General features: G+C 37.8%; 1 protein-coding gene across 1 annotated transcript in view; it reads left to right on the top strand.

Moving 5' to 3' along the window:
- Window positions 1-21,565, top strand: part of Dip-B (Dipeptidase B) — a 107,260-nt gene that overhangs the window by 22,009 nt on the left and 63,686 nt on the right. The window contains exons 5-7 of the mRNA XM_067151664.2: window positions 812-936; window positions 11,194-11,369; window positions 13,566-13,756. Of these exons, the coding sequence (XP_067007765.2) occupies window positions 812-936; window positions 11,194-11,369; window positions 13,566-13,756 (492 nt within the window). The remainder of the gene's footprint in view (window positions 1-811; window positions 937-11,193; window positions 11,370-13,565; window positions 13,757-21,565) is intronic.

Below are 21,565 nucleotides of genomic sequence, written 5' to 3'. Positions count from 1 at the left end.
CAACGAGAAATGTCAAGAAATCAGCACGAGCCTTGCCGTATTGAATGTAGCAGAAACAAGAATCTATTCAAGACAAGAGAGATCAATGACAGTACCAATGGCGTTTGTCATGTTAGTGGAAGGCAGCAAGCAGATCAGGAGGAAGACCTAGGAACAGATGGCTGAAAGGAGTGGTGGAGTGGGTGAAGAAAATAGAGGAAGACTGGATCAAAGTGATTACAGAGTGAGTGGCTGGAAGCTGTGCAAGATGATGAGGATGATGATGATGATGATGATGATGATGATGATGATGATGATGATGATGTCAGATGCACCAAATTTAAAACTAAATAGAGTATGTGCAGTTTTATTATCTAAAACTAGCTGCTGTATGTGTTGTTGATGGGACAATCAGTTAACATGTGCATTTTCGTAAATTTTTGTAGATTGTTTATTGAGCATTTTATACAGAACTGAGACTTTGAAATATCCAGATTTTTTTAAATCTTCGTATTTCGAATGATGTTGTTGTGAATATGCTGCCTAGGCTATTATGTGTACATCAGAATTATATGGATAACATTTACTCACACAATGCTGAACAAAACTCTAAAGTATCTTCCCCTCATTTTGACTGAGATGCACAGATTATGTGATAGTGTAGGTTACTCAAGTAAGTAGGGTGCTTTTGTGGCTGTATTTTAAAACTTGCAGAGAACATAATGATGGTGACCAGGAAGTATTTCCTTAGTTAGATTATTTATTAAAGTTTGCTCATTAATGTACACAGAGCCTTTGTGCTATTGTTTTGATGTGTAAATATTATTTTTAGCCTCTTCAGTTACGTGAGGATGTGCCCTCCAAGAAGCGCAAGGTGGAGGTCCTTGGAGTGTGGTGTTCAGATGATGCAGTACTCGAACGAATCATTCCCTTGGCTCTTGCCTTGGAAAGTGGCAGGTATATATAACAAATATAGCTATGGATGAGATACAACACCACATAATTTGATATTGCTTTAATTGTCTTTGTTACGGGGTTACCCGTGGACCAGCAGAGGTGAAAGAAGGTGCCGGGGTGAATGGGTCTAACTACAATATCAAAGTAGATTTAAACTTTAACAAGGTTATATTTTCTTTTTTAGAAATTCATAATCAACAATTAACAATGTAACAGGTGCCGGTAGCAATAAACCGGTCTAGTAGAGACAAGATCCATGGTATAAACAGAACTGGGCTTCAAGCCCTCACTTTACAATTCCTGAGCTACACGCTCAAAATTACAAAGGTCACAACTTTACTTAAGGGCAGAAAACCCCTCAAAATATGGAGCACTTGCTCCCAACTAATAATATCAAGCCTCCCAGAGGCACTTTTACAACACTTAGAAGAGCTGACGCGCTCTCAGTTCTCCAAGCCTCTTCAAGGCAACATCAAATTACAAATTCCGGCCTCTGAAGGCACAACTTACAATGGGAAAAATGATTATACAGGGGTATTTACTACCCAACCTACGGGGCCTTCGTGTAAACAAAAAACTGTTAAATAAATGGCCCGAACACAAAATGAATGGAGGCGAAATCTTGCACTCCTAGATGAGAATTCTTAAGACCTAAGGGGCACTAGGCCGATGAAACAGGGGCTATTCCCAAACTATAGAGGTGACTTGTATAAGTATAAATTAAGACATTATTAAAGGGAAGAAAACCAGTTACAAAACGTAGTCAGCTCAAACCAATATGAAGGTGAGCTGGAGAGGGTAAATCACTCTCTATCCCTGGTTTACAGTTAAAGATTTGTGAAATTTTATGTGAGCTGAAAGGAGATTTACATTTTAGAGAAGTTAGTTACATAGTTAAGGTTTCAAACCTTTCCCTCGGGTTAAACTACAGAGCAAACTAGAAGTAAAGATGTTAATTGGCCATTACCTTGCTGAAGAACTGCTGCCTGATGAGAGGCACCTCCCGCCCCCTGCTAGACACACACACTTAGTTAGATGACGATGAAATGGCCAAGAGACATGAAAATCTGCAGTTTATAAACCCTCGGGGAAAGTTCGAGACCTTTCACGAATAAAACAGCCACACCCTCACAATTTTATTGGTGGATGAAAAAGTTACACTCAAAATCGAAGAAGAAATATGGGATTGGTTGAAAATTAATTACAGAAATTCTTGATTGGCTAAATTCAGAACTGGCGGAAAGAAAAGATAAATATGGTGAACCCAAAAATGAATGAACAAAATTTAGTAAAGAAAAAACATATGAATACCAAATTTCTTCAAAAAGGTTCTTTCACCGCACCAGGGTGCATGATCATAGTGTTTTGGCAGTGACATCTATGAGAGAATGTCCAAACTTCTTGATGAATGGAAACAAAAACAAGTAGAAATCCACACAGTACTGGAAACTTCAAAATAACAAAATTCCATCAAATTACTGTAGTGACATCTTCTGAGTAAATTTATAAGTTGGTCCAGTTTCAAATTCACTGTTCCTCCAGTAGAGGAGTTCTATTAGGCTTAAGATTTAAATGTGCGGCATAGAGGTGTACCTCCTGGTACAGTCTTCAAGAAGGAAAGTTTTTAAAATTTGAGGTTTAAGGAGGATTTCTCCTTGATATTTATATACAGTGGTACAGTTACCTGTTACATCTACCCTGTTTACATTTAAGTATTAAAAAAACCTTTTGTGAAGTAATATCTGTTTGTTATGGAATTCTTCATCCTTGTGCCAGCCAGCAAGTTTTGTAGGAAGATATAATAATAATAATAATAATAATAATAATAATAATAATAATAATAATAATAAACTTTTTACCACAATTTGGGTAGATTTGTTATCTTATAATTTATAAGTTCTTTGCAGTATAAAAATGGTCATAATATTTAAAGGATTGTTATAATTCCCCACACCCTGGAATCAGAGGCACTGTGCAATTATGTGATCTTGAGCTTGAGATTAGAATGGAAGATTTTGGTTATTCTGTAATGTTAAGCTGATATACTAACATTATCATATATTTTTCGAATATGCACATGTGGTTTCTAATAAGGATGTGAAGTGTTGTGTGTTAACTATTATTCCAGAGGCAGATTTAATCCTCAAATAGCACCACTGAAGGTTCATCCTCATTATATTCATCATCAATTCCCCTTCCAGCTGACACTGGGTGGGGGCAAATATGGTTCCTTTTAACTTCGCCCCGTCTCTCTACCATTCCTCATCCATCACTGTGTTCCCTTCCAGGTTATGTTGTCCTACACTTGATCTGGGGAAAGGATAAGGAGGTAAAACAACAGCTGAATGCACTTAATAGGAGTGAACAATTGTTGTCTTCACACAGCTGTAACAGTTATCCTATGTGTCAGGCTTTCCCAGAGTCCGTCCATCGTAATCTTTGTCGTCCTTGTCCTCTCTTCGCTGTCATCTGTCTTTCCAGTGCTTGTCTTGACAGTCTTTCATCCGCTTGACATGTCCAAACCACCTCAATGTGTTCTGTTCCAGTTTGTCATTTAGTTTTTGCACATTTGGTTCTTTTCATATGTCTTCATTTCTCGCTCTATTCCTCCTTGTCTTTTGTACCATACTCCTCAGGAATTTCATTTCAGCTACCTGTATTCTATTCTTATGTCTCTTGAGTCATTGTCCAGGTTTCTACTGCATATGTCATAATAGGTAAGTAATATCCCTTGTAAATTACTTCTTTAACCTTCATTGGTACATCTTTATTCCATATTAACCCCTCAGCGCCGACCTCTATACGTGGTATAGACCCATACATGGTTTCGCATTTACGGCTATAGCGCAGAGAGTTTTGGTGTTATGGATATGCAAATTGTTTTGTTTCCAAGAAGACATTTTTGGGTTTATCAGTGTTGTAAATAAGAATTGAAAATCGTTAAAGTGTAGTTGCTTTTGCAAGGATAAGTATTTGTCAATTATGTCTGAGCACCAATCCCTGCTTTTTTAATAGTCCGTTTGCTTCATTCTTTCCCACAGAATAAAATAAAGAAATGATGATCTGAGAAGTTTGTCTTTTCGTGTGATGTTCTTTGCTCTAATTCTGTATTAAGAGTGCGGTTTATTTATTATATTTGTCTTAATTTCTCAGCTTGTGGTCTTTTCGTAACTCTCCACGAGTGCTCTGTGTAGGCATCAGTTAGTGCTGCTTTCTGTCATAAGACACGAGAAGCAGTTGTGCATGGTATATATCTCGTTTGAAAGACGATGTATCGACCTTTTAATATGAAATATGTATCGAGTTGGCTAAATTCGTCATAAATGTTATTCCCCTCATTCAGTTTCGTCCTGCCGCTTTCGGTCCCGCTGCAGCTTCATCAGCTTGTGTGACGCACCGCGCTCAATGGCTAGCTCCTGCTGAGAGCAACGTGCTTGAAATATTGTATAATTCAAATGAAAGTTTAGTCGGAAGTAGTAGTGGCAGTATTGGCAGTAGTGATAATGAAATAGATGATGTGGCTGTGGCCGATGCAGTGGTAAATGATGAGAGTGACGATGAGGAGGAACCAGTACTTGGAAATTTCGTGTAGGAGACTATAGATACGCATACAGGTCAAAGGGAAGTTTTCAACAGTGAATTATGATTCCTAGATTCTCCAATAATATTTAGACAAGTCACAGGGACAAACATTGAGCAGTTATCTTATCAGTTTCAGCTGATGGAAGGTTTGTTTACGTAGTACAAAATACGCTTCTCGGGCGGGAAACGAAATATTCAAGGCCGGAGCGCATCAGATAATACAGTTCCAAGGTTGCAGGAAATACGTTTTATCAGGAAATTAGCACACAAGAGTGAGAAATCCAAACCTCAGACGTATCGCGTGTTCAAAACACGGTGAAAAGAAGACATCGGTGTACTGCTGCCAGGAGTGTGCCTTCGGTCTCTGTCTCGAAGAGTGCTTCGAACTCTATCACACGGAACAATTATGTAATTATCTTCATATACATAGTTCTACCATAAGGAATTCCAAATTTCGTGAATATCGGGCTACTTTTATACTAGTAGTAACGCTTTAGGTGAATCAATGTATTTCAGTCGCGCGTAGTTGAAATCTCATCCGGCCGTGGGGTAGGAAGCTCTTTAAACGGCTGCGACGCTGAGGGGTTAATCTCCGTAACTGGTGCTAAAAGGTACTCTTCAATTTTTTTTTATTAATTTTTTTTACGTCACACCGACACAGGTAGGTCTTATAGTGACGATGGGATGGGAAAAGCTTAGGAGTGGGAAGGAAGCGGCTTAGGCCTGGACAATGACTCAAGAGAGATAAGAATAGAATACAGGCAGCTGAAATGAAATTCCTGAGGAGTATGGTACAGAAGACAAGGAGGAATAGAGCGAGAAATGAAGACATATGAAAAGAACCAAATGTGCAAAAACTAAATGACAAACTGGAACAGAACACATTGTCTGGTGTGAAAATGGGAAACCACAGAAAACTATCTTCAGGGCTGCCGACAGTGGGGCTCGAACTTCCTATCTCCCGGATGCAAGTTCACATCTGCGCGCCCCTAACCGCACGGCCAGCTCGCCCGGTACTCTCGAGTTGTGCCCTACTAATTTCCATATCGAGTCTTCCATTTTCTGTCAGTTCACTTTCCAAGTACAGTATTTGAACTGTTCTACTATTTCCAGTTCCTTGTCTCCAATTTTGATATCTCCTTTTCTATTTTTACTTCCCCTTCTCATCACCACATTGATTCTCAAACCCATTGTTCAATCCTTCTATTCAGTACATTTTTATTTTTTATTTTTTATGCAAGTTGCTTTACGTCGCACCGACACAGATAGGTCTTATTGCGACGATGGGACAGGAAAGGGCTAGGAGTAGGAAGAAAGTGGCCGTGGCCTTAATTAAGGTACAGCCCCAGCATTTGCCTGGTGTGAAAATGGGAAACCACAGGAAATGATCTTCAGGGCTGCCGGCAGTGGGGTTCGAACCCACTATCTCCCGGCAATCAGCTTCATTTTCCGTATCAAATTCTAATCGCAGAGAGTTACAATAATTGAAAATCTTCCACCTTTTTGATACTGTACTTTTTGATACTGTATCAAAAAGGTGGAAGATTTTCAATTATTATAACTCTCTGTACTGGATACTGGCCGCATTTAAGCGACTGCAACTATTGAGCTCGGTATTCAGTACATTCAGCTGTTGTTTTGCCTCCTTATCTTTTCCCCAGATCACATCATCATCCGCAAACATCATTACATTCATTGTTTCTCCCTCTAATCTTCCCTTGCTGCCTTTACGATGTCATCCATCGTCATTATGAACAGTAAAGGTGACATCACACTCCCTTGTTTTAGCCCATTGTCGGTTCCAAACCATTCTGTTCTCTCCACTGTTGTCTTCACACAGCTGTAACAGAATTGATTATTTTCACCATGTTGGTCTGTATTGACTTATATTCAAATTTCTGTAAAATACTTTCACCGCCTTGTCAGTACTTATACATTTTATTTTATTTAATTACCGTACATGTACATGTTTCGAGAGCCACAGTCTCTTCTTCAGCGGTGCCAAACATTAATTGATCCTTGGACTATGGTACAATGGTATAATATAACAAGTATATATGAATTTTGAAAATTGTTACAAAATTTCTCTTAGTTTCACGTTTCCTATTTACTATGTCATTTGTTGCAGATTTTACTGGAAATTTCCTAACTAATGTAATCTATTAAATTAATCTCTATATGTTAATTTATGTCCTTATTTACATCTGAAAGAATAATTATTTCTTCTTGTCTAAATTTAACATTTACTTGTCATTTAGTGGAAATCCTTAAATAAATCAATTTGTAAAATAATAGATAACATCTATAAATAGTCTTTATCCTAAAATCGTAAAAACGTAAATAATAAATATCAATTCGTGACATAATAAATAACATCTATAAAATTAGTTATCCTTTAAAATGTTTCTGCTCTCTTCTTTCTTCTTAAAGTCTGCTATAATTTTCTAGACCTCTCATATCAGAATATCTTCTCTTAATCTCGTCCAATTCCTTAAATAAATAAACCAAAACAAACCAACTTTAGAGACCTTTTGCGAAAAAGACGGTTACTCAGATGTCTGGAGAAATTATTTAGGCCTACTTACTTCATTCCATCTAATTTATCCAAAAATTAAAATGTGATATTGGTCTGAACCCAAACAATATGTCCTCCTTCCTTCCTTCCTTCCTTCCTTCCTTGTTGTCAATCTGCTACTGTTACTGGTTACACGATGACCATGCTGGTCGCTTTCTAACCGTCAAACTCCTTTAAATAATAAACCAAAAACTAATCTTTAGCGACGTGTTTATAAAAGAACGATATCTCAGATATTTAGAGAAATTTGTATTTACTTACTTCAGCTCGACTGCTTGCCAAAATTTAACCTTGACCGAAGTATTCTTGTACTAGTTTGAATAAACAAACGTGTTCTGCTCTCTGCTGTCAATGACCTTGTTAGGCTCGCTGCTACCTGTCATTGTGCTACCGGTTATGTAATGTAGGGGATGGAGGGGGCGCGTACTTGTGACCGGAACTATTTCTTTCGCTCCTTCTTTCTCTCCCTTCTTATATGATTGTATGCCAATCGGTACATTGCATTTTCTTCATTCAGTGGTTCGTTTAAGTTATTTTCATTATCGTTTCTCTGATCAATATATATATTTATTTTCTCTAAAGCGTCCATTAATTTTCCTTTCGTTGTCGTGTGCAGTATTTCCATATCTTTGTCTATTTCCGTAAAATTATGTTTGTGTTCTTCCATGTGTTCTCCCATTGCTGAGAATCTCCTGTGTCTCACCGCATTCACGTGCTCCTTGTATCTCCTCTCTAAACTCCTCCCTGATTGTCCAATGTATTTTTTCCACAATTTTGGCATTTGATGCAATATACTCCTGATTTATTAAACCTGTTGGATCTATTAACCTTATGCAAATTAAATAAAATTCTCTTACTATTTTTTGTCTTAAACACCACGTCAATGCCCTTTTTATTAAATATCTTTTTTATTCCGTATGAGTGTCTATTATAAAATGTTATTGCCACTACATTCTTCCTTTCTTTTCCTTTCCAACGTTGATTTCTGTTTATTAATTTGTCCTTTATTTTATCTACGTATTTCTTCGTATATTCAGGGATTTTTACCTGGACCTGAGGGCTGGTTCGAGGTCCACTCAGCCTACGTGATTAGAATTGAGGAGCTATCTGACGGTGAGATAGCGGCCCCGGTCTAGAAAGCCAAGAATAACGGCCGAGAGGATCCGTCGTGCTAACCACACGACACCTTGTAATCTGCAGGCCTTCAGGCTGAGCAGCGGTCGCTTGGCAGGCCAAGGCCCTTCAAGGGCTGTAGGGCCATGGGGTTTGGTTTGGTTTGGTATTTCTTCGTATATCCATTTCTCTTCGCGATCTCATATATGGTGGTCATGTCTTTTTCGAACGCTTGTCTTTTTAAGGGAAATTTAAGTGCCCTGCTGATCATACTATAAAATGTTGCCTTCTTCTGTTGGCCTGGGTGATTGGAGTTCTTCCTAATAATAGTACTAGTGGTCGTTTCTTTCCTATAAACCTGATACTCTTAATTCTCTATCATTTCTCGATACTTTGACGTCCAGGTAGTTCAGTGAACCTCCTTCGTCTGATTCCATTGTGAATTTGATATCTTTGTCTATTTCATTCACCCTTCTTAATACTTCTATCGGGCTTAATTCTTTCTCATCTATGATAATGAACTCATCATCCACAAATCTCAATCATTTAATTAATCCTTTAATTTTCTCAATTATTTTATTTGTTTCCACATAGTCCATGTAAATATTCGCTAGAATACCTGACGCCGGGGAACCCATAGCCAATCCCTTTTCCTGTTTGTATATTTTGTTATTGTTTATTCATTAGACAAGAAGAAATAATTATTCTTTCAGATGTAAATAAGGACATAAATTAACATATAGAGATTAATTTAATAGATTACATTAGTTAGGAAATTTCCAGTAAAATCTGCAACAAATGACATAGTAAATAGGAAAGGTGAAACTAAGAGAAATCGTTGTAACAATTTTCAAAATTCATATATACTTGTTATATTATACCATTGTACCATAGTCCAAGGATCAATTAATGTTTGGCACCGCTGAAGCTCTCGAAACATGTACATGTACGGTAATTAAATAAAATAAAATGTATAAGTATTGACAAGGCGGTGAAAATATTTTACAGAAACAGCTGTAACAGTTATCATTTATTGCTTTTATCATTGTAATGCTCCTATGTGTCAGGCCTTCCCAAACTTTTGATCTAGGGATGTTGTCAAATGCTTCTTCTATTCTATAAAAGTCTTTCCCGTATTCCCAGCTCTTTTCCATGATCTGTCTCAGAATGAAAATGGTTTCTGCTATAGACCTTCCACTTCTGAATCCAAATTGTTTTCTTGTAATTGCCTTACCAGTTTTTCTCTATTCCTTCTTTTCAAATATCCTTTTCGTTATCTTGGAAACATCGGGGGTGATGGTGATTTCTCAGAAGTTGCTGCACATCCTCTTGTCTCCTTTCTTGAATATTGGTATTATAACCCCTTTTTCCCAGTCCTCGGTCACTTTTTCCTCTCTCCATACCCACTTGAGTATTCTATAAATCCACTGGTGTCCTGGTAGTCCTGCAGCCTTGATCATTTCTATGGCTAGTTAATCTCTTGTTGGCCGTGCGGTTAGGGGCGTGCAGCTGTGAGCTTGCATCCAGGAGATAGTGGATTCGAATCCCACTGTTGGCAGCCCCGAAGATGGTTTTCCGTGGTTTTCCATTTTTACACCAGGCAAATGCTGGGGCTGTACCCTAATTAAGGCAACGACCGCTTCCTTCCCACTCCTAGCCCTTTCCTATCCCATTGTCACCATAAGACTGTCTGTGTCAGTGCGACGTAAAGCCACTAGCAAAGAAGAAAAAGTTTCTCTTCCTACAACTTTTCCCCTCTTCATCTTTTTTAACTGCCCATTCCACCTCTTGTCATTGTAATGTCTGATTCCTTCTATGTTACTTCTTCTATTCCTGCTGCCTGGATACCTTTTCTACATGTCTGGTTTCTCAGATTCAGCAGTTCACTAAAATATTCTTTTAATCTGTCCATTATCTCTTCTGGTCTTGTCAGTATTACTTCTTTATTCTTTGCATATTTTGTGTTCATCATTTCATTCCTGCAGTTTCTTATAATTCCAAATAATATTATTTTCCCCCACAGTTCGGATATTCCTTTTCATCCTGGGTGAATGTTTCCCAACCTTTCTTTGGCCATGAGACTTAATTTTTCAGCTTTCATTTGGTTCACACCCCACTGTTAGCAGGCCAACAACAGCAACAGCAACAACAACAACAACATGTCTGCTCCCAGATCCAGGATCCCTTGGACCAAAGGCCAGCACAATAACTATTTAACCATGGAGCCAGATATATACAGTAATGGGATAAACACTGATAAGTCAGTGTGAGAAGAGAGAGGAACAGAAAGAGGAGGTGAGGATGAACATGAAAACACGAAAGGACAAGTACAATTTGCATATCTTCACATAGATGTGCGTTTCCTCATCAATTCAGTTTTTTAAAATCCATTTCTTTCAGTCCTCGACAAGCTCATACCTGCTTCTGAGCTTCATCAGGAGAACGGACTTGAAAACCCATTGAGGGGTCATTCTGACAGATCGTCGGTTTTATTGTAAGATGTGTAGGATAGTGAAAAGGCTAGATATAGTAAATACATGAAAATAAAACGCCACTTGTTTGTTCCTTTTGATAACTCTGTGTTTATTCCTATCTGCCTTCTTAACTTCATGTCTTTCATTGCAGATTTTTACATTTGTTTGTTACATTATACATACTGTATTAAAGAGCTGAATATTACAATGAAGCAAATTGAAAATAGAGAAGAAAAAAGGATTCTCAAGAACAAACAAATAAGATTGTCATTAAAAACTGTACAACACAAACAATATGTCATATCTGATGAAGAAAGGGCAGCCAGGTCAGCCAGAATGAAGAGGTTTTGGGAAAGGAAGATGATGATGATGCAAGCTAAATCTTCAGTTAATTCTTTAACATAAATGTATTTGGGTTTGATTTAAGTGCTCCTATGTGGGCGTAAACTATGTAAATAAATAAATAAATATTGTATTTAAGTGTGCAGTTATTGTTTATTATTTTGTTTAAAGGTTCGTGGCCCGGGACATTGGCGGTGGTGATCCAGAACGGATGACTCCTATTAAAGTAGAAGAATATGTTCGTAAATTGTTCGGTAATTCAAATATTGAAATGGAGGTGATTAGTGATCAGTTTCTTCTTGAGAGGGATTATCCACTATATTCAGCAGTGAATAGGGCAGCTAGTGGTGAGTTACTGATTTTCCATCTGTTAGAATAATTGAACTTCAAAGCAATTTAAATATGATCTCTTTTCATCTCCCCCCCAATCCCCATATTTTACTATTTTCAAGGGTCTAATGGGGAAAAAACAAATTTGCTAAAAAATGTATTCTGTGTGTTTTTACTCCCTATGTCCTTTAGCTAGTAGAATCTTGGTTACAGATGTGATGGAAGTGTACAAACTTATGTTTAAATACTGGAAACTAGAAACAAGTACAGGAACACTTATGATAAAACACAATGAGAGATTAGTGCTGGTAAAAGAAAAGAAAACCGGGGAACGAGGGTAAATTCATTTTCAAACTCCATGTGCATCTTCATAGGCACCATGAAGGGTGTGTAATTCACTTGAAATTAAGATGTTTTCTTTGTTTCTTCTTCCTAAGAATAAGCAAAAAATTGGGATATCATGAATTAACTGGATGAGAATGTGAAATACTTTGTTTAGGTACAAAAATTAACTGGAGCATAACTATACATTTGAGGAGGTTCCCCTTCCTTCTACTTTCTTTACCCTCTTCGTGACAGCAAGGTTGGATATCAGCTTGTACTAGAAAGTGCCCAGCCTCAATAAGAGATAATTGCTCTATCCATCAACATTTAGGTACTTAATAACTGGGAGGATCTGCTCTGCCAGTGATCATTATAATGTATATTTTGTACCTGTTTTGCAGTGTTTAATAACTTTAAATTAGTAAAGTTTCCTCTCTTAATTTTCCTTATTAAGTTATTTTATTTTTTATTCCATTACTTTGCCTTTGGTAATTGTGATTTTGATTTTGCCTATAGATTGATTTATATATTTATCAGGATTAATATAAACTATATTCATACTAAAGTTATATCGGTACAGAAGAAACCTAAGACTGGATGGTAGTGGTAACGATGATGATGATGATGATTGAAGATAAACAGGATATGGCTGAGCTGGGTATCACAAGAAACAAGATACTCAATAGAGCCATTTTCAGAAAAAGGATTAAGGAGAATTTTTTTTACAATTGGATTTACATCACACAGACATAGATAGGTCATAACAGACATTAAAGTAGTGGGAATGATTGCTGGTTGAAACAGGTGGAAACAATGCAGGAAGTTCCTTTGAATGAGGAGATAAAGCCTATGTTAGGAATGAGCTTGACTGTTGAAAGTGTGTGCGTAAACCTTTCATCGCCATGAGACCTATCTGTGTCGGTGCGACGTTAAGCCAATTTAAAAAAATCCTGCTTTGGTGATGGGGTCATGTGAGACGAATAGAAGAGGATAGTTTACCAAGGAGAATAATGGACCAAGGCAGTGATGATTAGTCAGCATTAGTGATTAAATAAGGCCATAAAGCTAGTTATAAATAATGGATTGTGGAGACATTTAGTTAATTTTCAGAGGCTTGTGTAAGAAGATGTACAATATTAGAAGGATCCACCTTTTCAATACTCCGTTGTAAGTTGAACTAAAAAGAAGTCACAACTTGTTTATTGGGACCGGTTTCGACACATTACAAGCGTCATCATCAGCAAAATAGTAAAATAGGGCAAGATATAAAGATCTCAAAACAACTAATACATTGAACACAGGCAAAAATTAACATTGATTCATATCGTAGCAATTCAGTGAATGTCCAAAACACAATGATCGCAGTCAAGAGAGTAAACAGAACATCGTCTTGCGCCGAAAACAAATATAGTTGAAGTTCACAAGCATACTTGACCTGCTTGTGAACGTCAACTATACAGTATTTGTTTTCGGCGCAAGACAATGATATTCTGTTTACTCTCTTGACTGCGATCATTGTGTTTTGGACATTCACTGAATTGCTACGATATGAATCAATGTTAATTTTTTGCCTGTGTTCAATGTATTAGTTGTTTTGAGATCTTTATATCTTGCCCTATTTTACTATTTTGCTGATGACGCTTGTAATGTGTCGAAACCGGTCCCAATAAACAAGTTGTGACTTCTTTTTAGTTCAACTTACAACGGAGTATTGAAAAGGTGGATCCTTCTAATATTGTACATCTTCTTATTTCTCTATTCAATACGGAACGATCATGAAGTTTTTAACTTTAAATGAGGCTTGTGTACTGAATGTTGAAAGGCATAACAGTTTATAATGAAGATGTACAGTGTATTGTACTTACTAATGTTGGTATTTTATGTTCTAGTGATTGAACGTCATAAGGGTCGCATCATTTACCTGACATATGGTGCTGCTGCACCTGTGGATAAGACATTATTTCTGGTGGGAAAAGGAGTGACTTACGACACGGGTGGTGCTGATATCAAGGCAGGTGGAGTTATGGCTGGTATGTCCAGAGATAAATGTGGTGCTGCAGCTGTAGCTGGCTTTATGCAGGTATATTGCTTATTTTCAGTTCCCTTTCTGAAAATGAAAATATTTACCATGTTGTTTACTTATGAATACCTAATGTTCATCCAGTAAGTTTCCAAATGTTCAAGGGGTATTTTATTTTTCAGGAAAAGTTTACTTTTGTTACAAAGCTGTTGCATCATCATCATCATCATCATCATCATCATCATTACAATAATTATAACTTCCTCTGTGAAGCAATCGTAGTGTTGGCCTCTATATCCTAAGATCGCGGGTTCAAACCTGGCAGATTCAGTCTGAGTTTTTAAAGGCAGAAGAATGTCCATTCAACACTGTCGTACAACGTTGGCATGTTAAAGATCTCTGGTGACACATTTGGTGTTTTCCTGGCAATATTAATTAAAATTCTGCTATAGATGCCCAAGAGAGGTTTGGTTTATTCGGTTTACTCTGCCATCTGTTAGGCCTAGAGAAAAATGGAACATCGAAATTGACAAGCAGGCAGCCGGATGGTGTCAGATAAAAATCCCTGCACACAGTAGCTGAGGCCGTATAATTATTTATTATATTTATCATCATCAAAATCAATTTCCCTTTCCCAGCTCCAGCCAGGACAGGTTGTTAATGGCACTCTCTTCTATACAACAACCATTGCTACTCCTCAGCAGTATTCCAATCAAAGTTCTTTTTTTTTATTATGCTGTTCTCGCTGGAGTCCAACAATGTTAGTCTGGGTGTTATCTTGTTCTTTTTCCATCAATCTTAGCCTCCTTCATCAGCTTTGGTATCCTTCCCTCTTCCATCCTCTTACAGTAACATGTCCAAACCATCTGTTTATTTCTTCTCCCCGAGTGTTCTAAAAGCATTTCTATTCTAATTTCCTTCCTGACATCCGCATTTCATACCCTGTCTTGCCTTATCTTTCCTATCATACTTATTATGGTCCCAAAGTTTGACATGTCATATTTTTAAATTTCTAAGTTTTGTTTGAAAACCTAAAACAAGCACATTTTAGTTAATTCTGATTAAAATAAAGGGGTATTTATCGGTCACATAGCATATTTTGACCTGTTTTTTTTAAAGGCTCTCGCTATACTTCCATAATTTTATAACATATTACAGAGGTGCCAACTATTACGGGTTGTCCGTAATTATTACGAATTTCACCTCACGATTACGGCATTATGGTCAAAGGGAAAATTATTACGGAAAAAGAGACATTATCACGAAAAAATACCGTATTTGCCCGAATAATCTCCGCCGTAGCATAATGCCCGCACCCTCATTTTGAAAAAAATTGGAATAAACTAAAATTTCTTCCATCGAAAGAGTAATGTAGGCATAAACAAACATTTCGTATCACTCCGCAAGGTCCACGTGGTCTTTACGCAAATATGAACATGTAAATTTACGGATATAGCTGCTTTGCCTGAGGTGATAAAATACATTATCACTGCCAGGAAATATATTTTCCAGACAGAGACAGAAGTATGACGTGCGGTGGTGCCAATTTGGCTACTCATACATCACGAAAGTTTAAACATTTTTTCTTCCAGTTATATCTTTAATTCCAAAGCGATGACCTACATTTTTCGTCGGCTTTAAAGTTTCCTGAAAGTCCAAATTAATTTTTAACATTAAACCCCGAGAAAGTGTTGAGGGAAATTTTCGAGATATTGAGGAAGGATGGGCCAGTTTCAATGCCGTAGAATATTCCCCGTTTTAATATATATCAAATATTGTTGTACGCAGACATTTTTATTGAAATCGAGGTCCGTCACTGGCTTCTTCCTCTTAGGGTTCTTCCCTGACGACCGGAACATTGCATTATTTTTATTTCCGTAGCTTGTTTTATCCTCTGTACAGTTCGCAGGCCGATACCACACGCGAGTGCTGTCTTGGTGAGGGGTGGGAACATGGCGTTCCTCACCTCCCCACCGCTGATCGCCTGCTGCTGCATGCTTACAAAATACACTCTAAATACTATTTCCCTCGCCTGTCGATGCAATACTTGTCTTTTTGCTCTTCCTGGATCCATCGTACAAACGCAAATAATTCCTAAATTCGTTGATTATGATATTTGCAAGTAAAACTCGAAACATTCACACGTGACCCGCACAAACAGGCACTTCTTACTGAAATGATTCTATTGGCTCAGCGGAAACACGTCATACTACAAAGCGCGCAAATATTAGTGCGCAACCCTCTTCAAACCGCCTACCCGGCTGCGTTCTACTCTATAGAATCCTCTCCTAAATTAAAAGTTTGTCACACTCCACGTTTAAAACACTTCTCCCATGCGGTCTCTTGTGCAGTGTAAACACTTGAAATAGACATACCGGCGAAATCTGATGTTAGTTTTGCGATACAGTAAAACCTTGTAAATTCAAAGTCTTTGTAATACAGAAATCGGACTTCCAATTATGTGATTTCAAATTAACAGCCATCTTGTAATTTAGAAATGCCAACCATCGCCAGTTTTCGCGGATTCTGCTCTTCTGCGTACTGCCTGCTACGTGATATTGTGGCATTCCTTAATACGCTGAATACAAAAGAATTACGATTTCACTCTATTTTCAACTATGAAACACACTATAGACACACCCAACTGAAACGGAAGTGCGGAAAGCTACCCCTGCACGTTCCAGAAGACACGTTCTATCGTGACGCGGAGAAATTTTCAATTTAAATTACTCTGTAAAATACGGTACTATTTAAAAAATGTAAAGTCAGTTTAGAATTAAAAGTCTGAATTGTTTTCCATTTAAATATGACATGGGGACAGTTCTCTTCCATCTACGGTTGCACAAAGCATAACTGTACACTCACCATCGAAAATTAGGTGAGCCAGGAGGGTATTGGCAACCTTGATGCAAATAAAACCCGCACCCCAATTTCGTGCCTCAAAATTTTTTTAAAATTATTCGCGTAAATACGGTAATTTTCTATGGAAAAAAAAAAGAAAGAAGGAAAGATGTTCAATCCTTTCCAGCATTTCTGATCAACCCTCCTTGTTTCAGTGTTTGTGAGTTGGCAACAGTACTTATTCGATCATCACTTCCTTTTGCTACCCATAAGCATTGTGAAATTTATTGTGTGAATGAAGGAGTTACTCTACTTTTCTTAAGTAATGTTCTATTTACAGAATTGAGAGCCACATTAAGCACATGTACACTAGAATCGTGTATGGTTCAGAGGACAAAAATGTCATCAGTCACAGGAGGAAGGATGTTTCGCAAATACCTACACTGAAAAGCATCTGCTCGATGCGAAACAAGTTACAAAGAATGTTTTATCACTGAATTAACAGGTAGTGTGCATATGTTGTTGTGTAATATGATGTACTTTAGAATAGATTGCTGTCAGGAAGGGTAAAAGGGGTATCATTATCGAGAAGTCCGCCTCCGTGGCGTAACGGTTAGGGTTATTAGCTGCCGTCCTCGGAGGCCCGGGGTTCGATTCCCAGTACTGTCAGAAATTTAAGACTAGCAGGAGGGCTGGTGTGTGGTTGAAATGGTACATGCAACTCATCTCGATTGGGGGCCCTGAAAAGAGCTGCACCACCTCGGGATGAGGACAAGTGTTTACCTTTTTTTTATTATCGAGAAGGGAGGAAGGCATGTTTGGACTTGACTCAAAACTTTTCTGAGGGGCGGAGGGTGATTACTTATAACCCACTTCAAAGGTTGGCACCTCTGTATTAGCAATACTTTATTCGTTTCTGAAGTATTTACCTTACCAGTTATCACACATGCCTGAAATTTTTCCTGAAGCTTCTCAGAATTATCCTTTAAATGAAAGAAGTTAACAAGGTTTCTGAAGTTTGAAGGAGGTGTAATAAATCTCCCTTTGTATTCTTAAATCTTAGAGGGCATAATTTAATACGAGGGGGTACCCAAAAATAACCGGAAAAACATTGCCGTGGGCCAAGCTTGTGCAGTACGCATTTCTGATGCTAGACTTGTATAGCGCAACTCATTGCCAGTTCAGTGCCGCCTGTGATGTTGACCTGGTTTGTTCTGTTCATCTGCAGTGATTGTTTTTGATAGCGCTGTTTTCTTGTTTCGTTAATGATGGCAAGTTTAAGTGAACAACATGCAAACCTTTTATTGGGAAGTTTTAAGAAGATTGCGGAACAGTGTTCGTCAAAAAAGACCCGTTTTGTGGCAGACAGGAGACTGGTTTGTGCACCTCGACAACGCACCGACACACACAGCCATCTCTGTTAGCTTCCGGCTAAAAATGGCATGGTTCCGCTGCCCCACACCTGACGTGGCTCTATGCGACTTTTTCGTATTTCCATGCATGAAAAAGGGCATGAATTGGACACAGATTTGACAACATTGAAGAGGTCAAGAAAAAAAACGAGGGAGGAGCTGAGTACACTAGCGTAAATGCAAGCAGGAGTAGAAGGGAGATGTCAACAGACTTACGTAAAATTTGATGAAGTTACCACTTGCTTATCACCAAAACTTGACTGTCACCATTTGACTGAGTCCTTGCTTACGTCTGTAGAATTACCCTACACTGGTAAAATCTACAAGCAATTCATGAATTCGAAAAAATTGGACGTTAAATATTTAAAGTACAACAAAATTCATAACCTATAATCAACAGTGTGCATCATTTTTGTCATTTTACGGACAAATGCACTATAATATGCACTATAATATTCACGCCTAAACTCATCTGTTTTGAGAGTGTGTTAAGATTTCATTTCCACATGGTACAACGTGTGGAAAAGCTCATGCCAATTGTAACAAAATGTTTTAATGTGTATTTCAACAAATAATTTTAAGACATTCAGCAATTTTAACAGATTGTAAATGTATTTATACAGAGACTAACTAATGGCATTGTATTTTAAATATTAGAATAAGGTTTTAAAGTTTCAAACTCAACAAATAGTCATATTGTTTTGAGTAAGACGATGTGATATATAAACGCTTTATATTCAAGAGGTTTTTTAATGTTTATTATGGATAAGTTTCTTAACGGCAAACCATAAGTGTAAGTTCTAGAATAATGTTACCGGTTTAACCTTGTAAGAATATTTATAGCTGAAGATGTTCAAAATATGAATGAAACATGTCCTTTGTTTTAACAATTAAAGCAATAAAATAAGGATGAGATCATAATTTTATAATTGCTTTTAATGCATTGAATAGGTAGAAATCAAAGTTTTATTGTTCTCCTTTAATTATCCGTTTTCCTGTGTTGTACGTTTTTTTTCGTGGTCCCTCCAAAAGCGGAGAACCCAGGTTCCACTGTACTAGGTATTATATACGCTGTTTACATTGTTATCAGTAGAGCCCGGATTTCCATGCACTGTCAAATCTCAAAATATGCATGCATTCATGCACTATAATATGGCAAAAATTGCACAATAAACTGGAAAATATGCACTATCATAATTCAGTTTCTTTTGAAATATTGTACAACTACTACCATAATTCCTCCCAATCATCAATTTAAGGTCATTCGTTTAACTGTAAGCATATTCTTAAACACAGGAAATGATCTTTCTACGTCACAAGAAGTGACAGGTGCACACTTAAATGAAGACATTTGGGACAAATTGAGGTCAAATTGTAGGTCTTTTGCATTTTTGCAACAATCCGTCTTGCATAAGCTTGACGAATTCAAAGTCATTATTTGAATGGATCATTTTGTTCGACCTACAATATCTCCAGCTGCCACAGCTACTTCTCCGTGCGATGACTGCACACACTTTTGAATGTGCTCAATAACTGGTAAGGATTGCCTGCTACGATAACAAAGACGTGTGACGATTAGAGAGTCCCAGGTAGGAAACTCCAGGATAACAACAGAAGAGGGTTCGGTGCAAAACCAAGGTTTGTAAGATGCTATCTCAGTAACGCGGCATCACAGAAGTGTGATACAAGAGGTACAACAAATGAGCCGTCAATGAGTAATGCACAATTTAAGGTTCAACTTATAGCAATGTATAACTGGGACACCTTATTCCTCAGAATTACAGAGATCGACATGGGGACTTCCGGCTTACGTCATTGTTTACTCAGGCAACAGATAAGAAAGTGCTAGGTTAATTGGATTATAGGACCTCTGCTGTATGTACTAACTTTGGTTGTCAGATAGGATGCCAGAAATACATTCTCTCTGTCTCTCGGTAAGATACGTACTGTATAACATGGAAAATGGTCCCAAATTCTGCACACCAGCGTTCATAAAAGGCACTATCATGCAAATTAACATTATATATGCACCGAAGTCAGAAGAAAAGTCATGTTATGCAATATAAACGTCCAAATATTCGCTATTAAATCCAAAATCTTCAAAATATGCATTATGTATGCATTCTCTCCTAAAAAGGTCAAAACATGCAAACATGCACGGAAAAAGAACGGTTATTTCGAATCGTTAAGCCATAAAAAGAATATCTGCAAAGTTTGAGAAGTGTAACTAGCTTATATAAAAACATGCATTTGCATGGAAATCCAGGCTCTAGTTATCAGTATTTACTATATGTACAAAAATTCATCCCTGTTTTCTCTCTTTCTTTTCAAAATTTCACCTCAGTGGCCTGGATTTTGTTCTGTATTTTCGTCAATGTCCAGGTCTCTACTGCATATGTCATGTAGGGCTGTAATATATATCACCTCTTTATAGTTCCTTGGTACTTCATTGTTCCAGATCAAATTAAAAAGCATTATCAATGTTGTAGCCTTTTACTGACCTAAGTCCAATCCAGCATCAGTTCACTTCCCGAATATTTGAAAGTTTCCACTGTTTCATGATCTTGGCCCCCAATTTTTACAGTACCTTTCTCTTCGTTCTCTTCTATTCAAATAATTGTATTGCTATTGTCCACACATATCATTATTTCATAATTACCACTACTCTCTCTTAGTAGTATGAGGAGTTATTTGCTTGCTGTCTCCATTGTTGGCAGTCTGAACATTCAAGAAGCTGGTGTTTGTTATTTGTAGTAATAAATAATATCCCTCTGTCTTCATCATTATCTCTACAATCTCTTACCTGGAGGCTCCAGGTTTGATTCCCAGCTGAGCTAGGAATTTTTCCTAGATCTGAGGGCTGGTTTGAGGTCCACTCAGCCTACATGTGAACAATTGAGAAGCATTCTGATGGTGAGATAGCGGCGGCAGGGTGGAAAGTCAAGAATAACAGCTGAGAGGATTCCGCACGCTGACGTGTCGCCTCGTAATTTGCGAGCGTTTAGGCTGATCAGCAGTTGTTTGGCAGACCAAGGCCTGGTGGGTCTGTAGTATCGCAGGTATTTTTTTTCCTTTAATTTCTGGATATTGGTGTCAACATCTTTCTCCCTGGGGATAGAATGCATTCAAAGTATTCCCTAACAGTTGTAACAAACTTCTACCAGGCGAGTTGGCCATGTGGTCAGGAGAGCGCAGCTGTGAGCTCGCATCCGGGAGATAGTGGGTTCGAATCCCACTCTCGGCAGCCCTGAAGATGGTTTTCCGTGGTTTCCCATTTTCACACCAGGCAAATGCTGGGGCTGTACCTTAATTAAGGCCATGGCCGCTTCCTTCCCATTCCTAGGCCTTTCCCTTCCCATCGTCGCCATAAAACCTATCTGTGTCGGTGCGATGTAAAGCAAATAGCTAAAACAAGCTTCTAAAAGGGGTGGTCTCTCCCTGGGGCTCTCAGCTTGCTGGTTTCACTTACATCTGCCAGGCATCTTGCTTTCTGATTTCCTAACAGACTTCGCTTTGCCAACTTTTGTTTTCTTCGAAGGATCAGATCTCTTCCAGTTAGAGTTAAAATGGGACAATTATATTTCCCTTAAAATAATAATTGCCACTGCTTTGTATA

Source organism: Anabrus simplex, chromosome 7, assembly GCF_040414725.1.
Source record: "Anabrus simplex isolate iqAnaSimp1 chromosome 7, ASM4041472v1, whole genome shotgun sequence".
Taxonomy (NCBI): Eukaryota; Metazoa; Arthropoda; class Insecta; order Orthoptera; family Tettigoniidae; genus Anabrus; species Anabrus simplex.
Note: the sequence above shows the minus strand (reverse complement) of the source record. Positions and strands in the feature narration are given on the sequence as shown.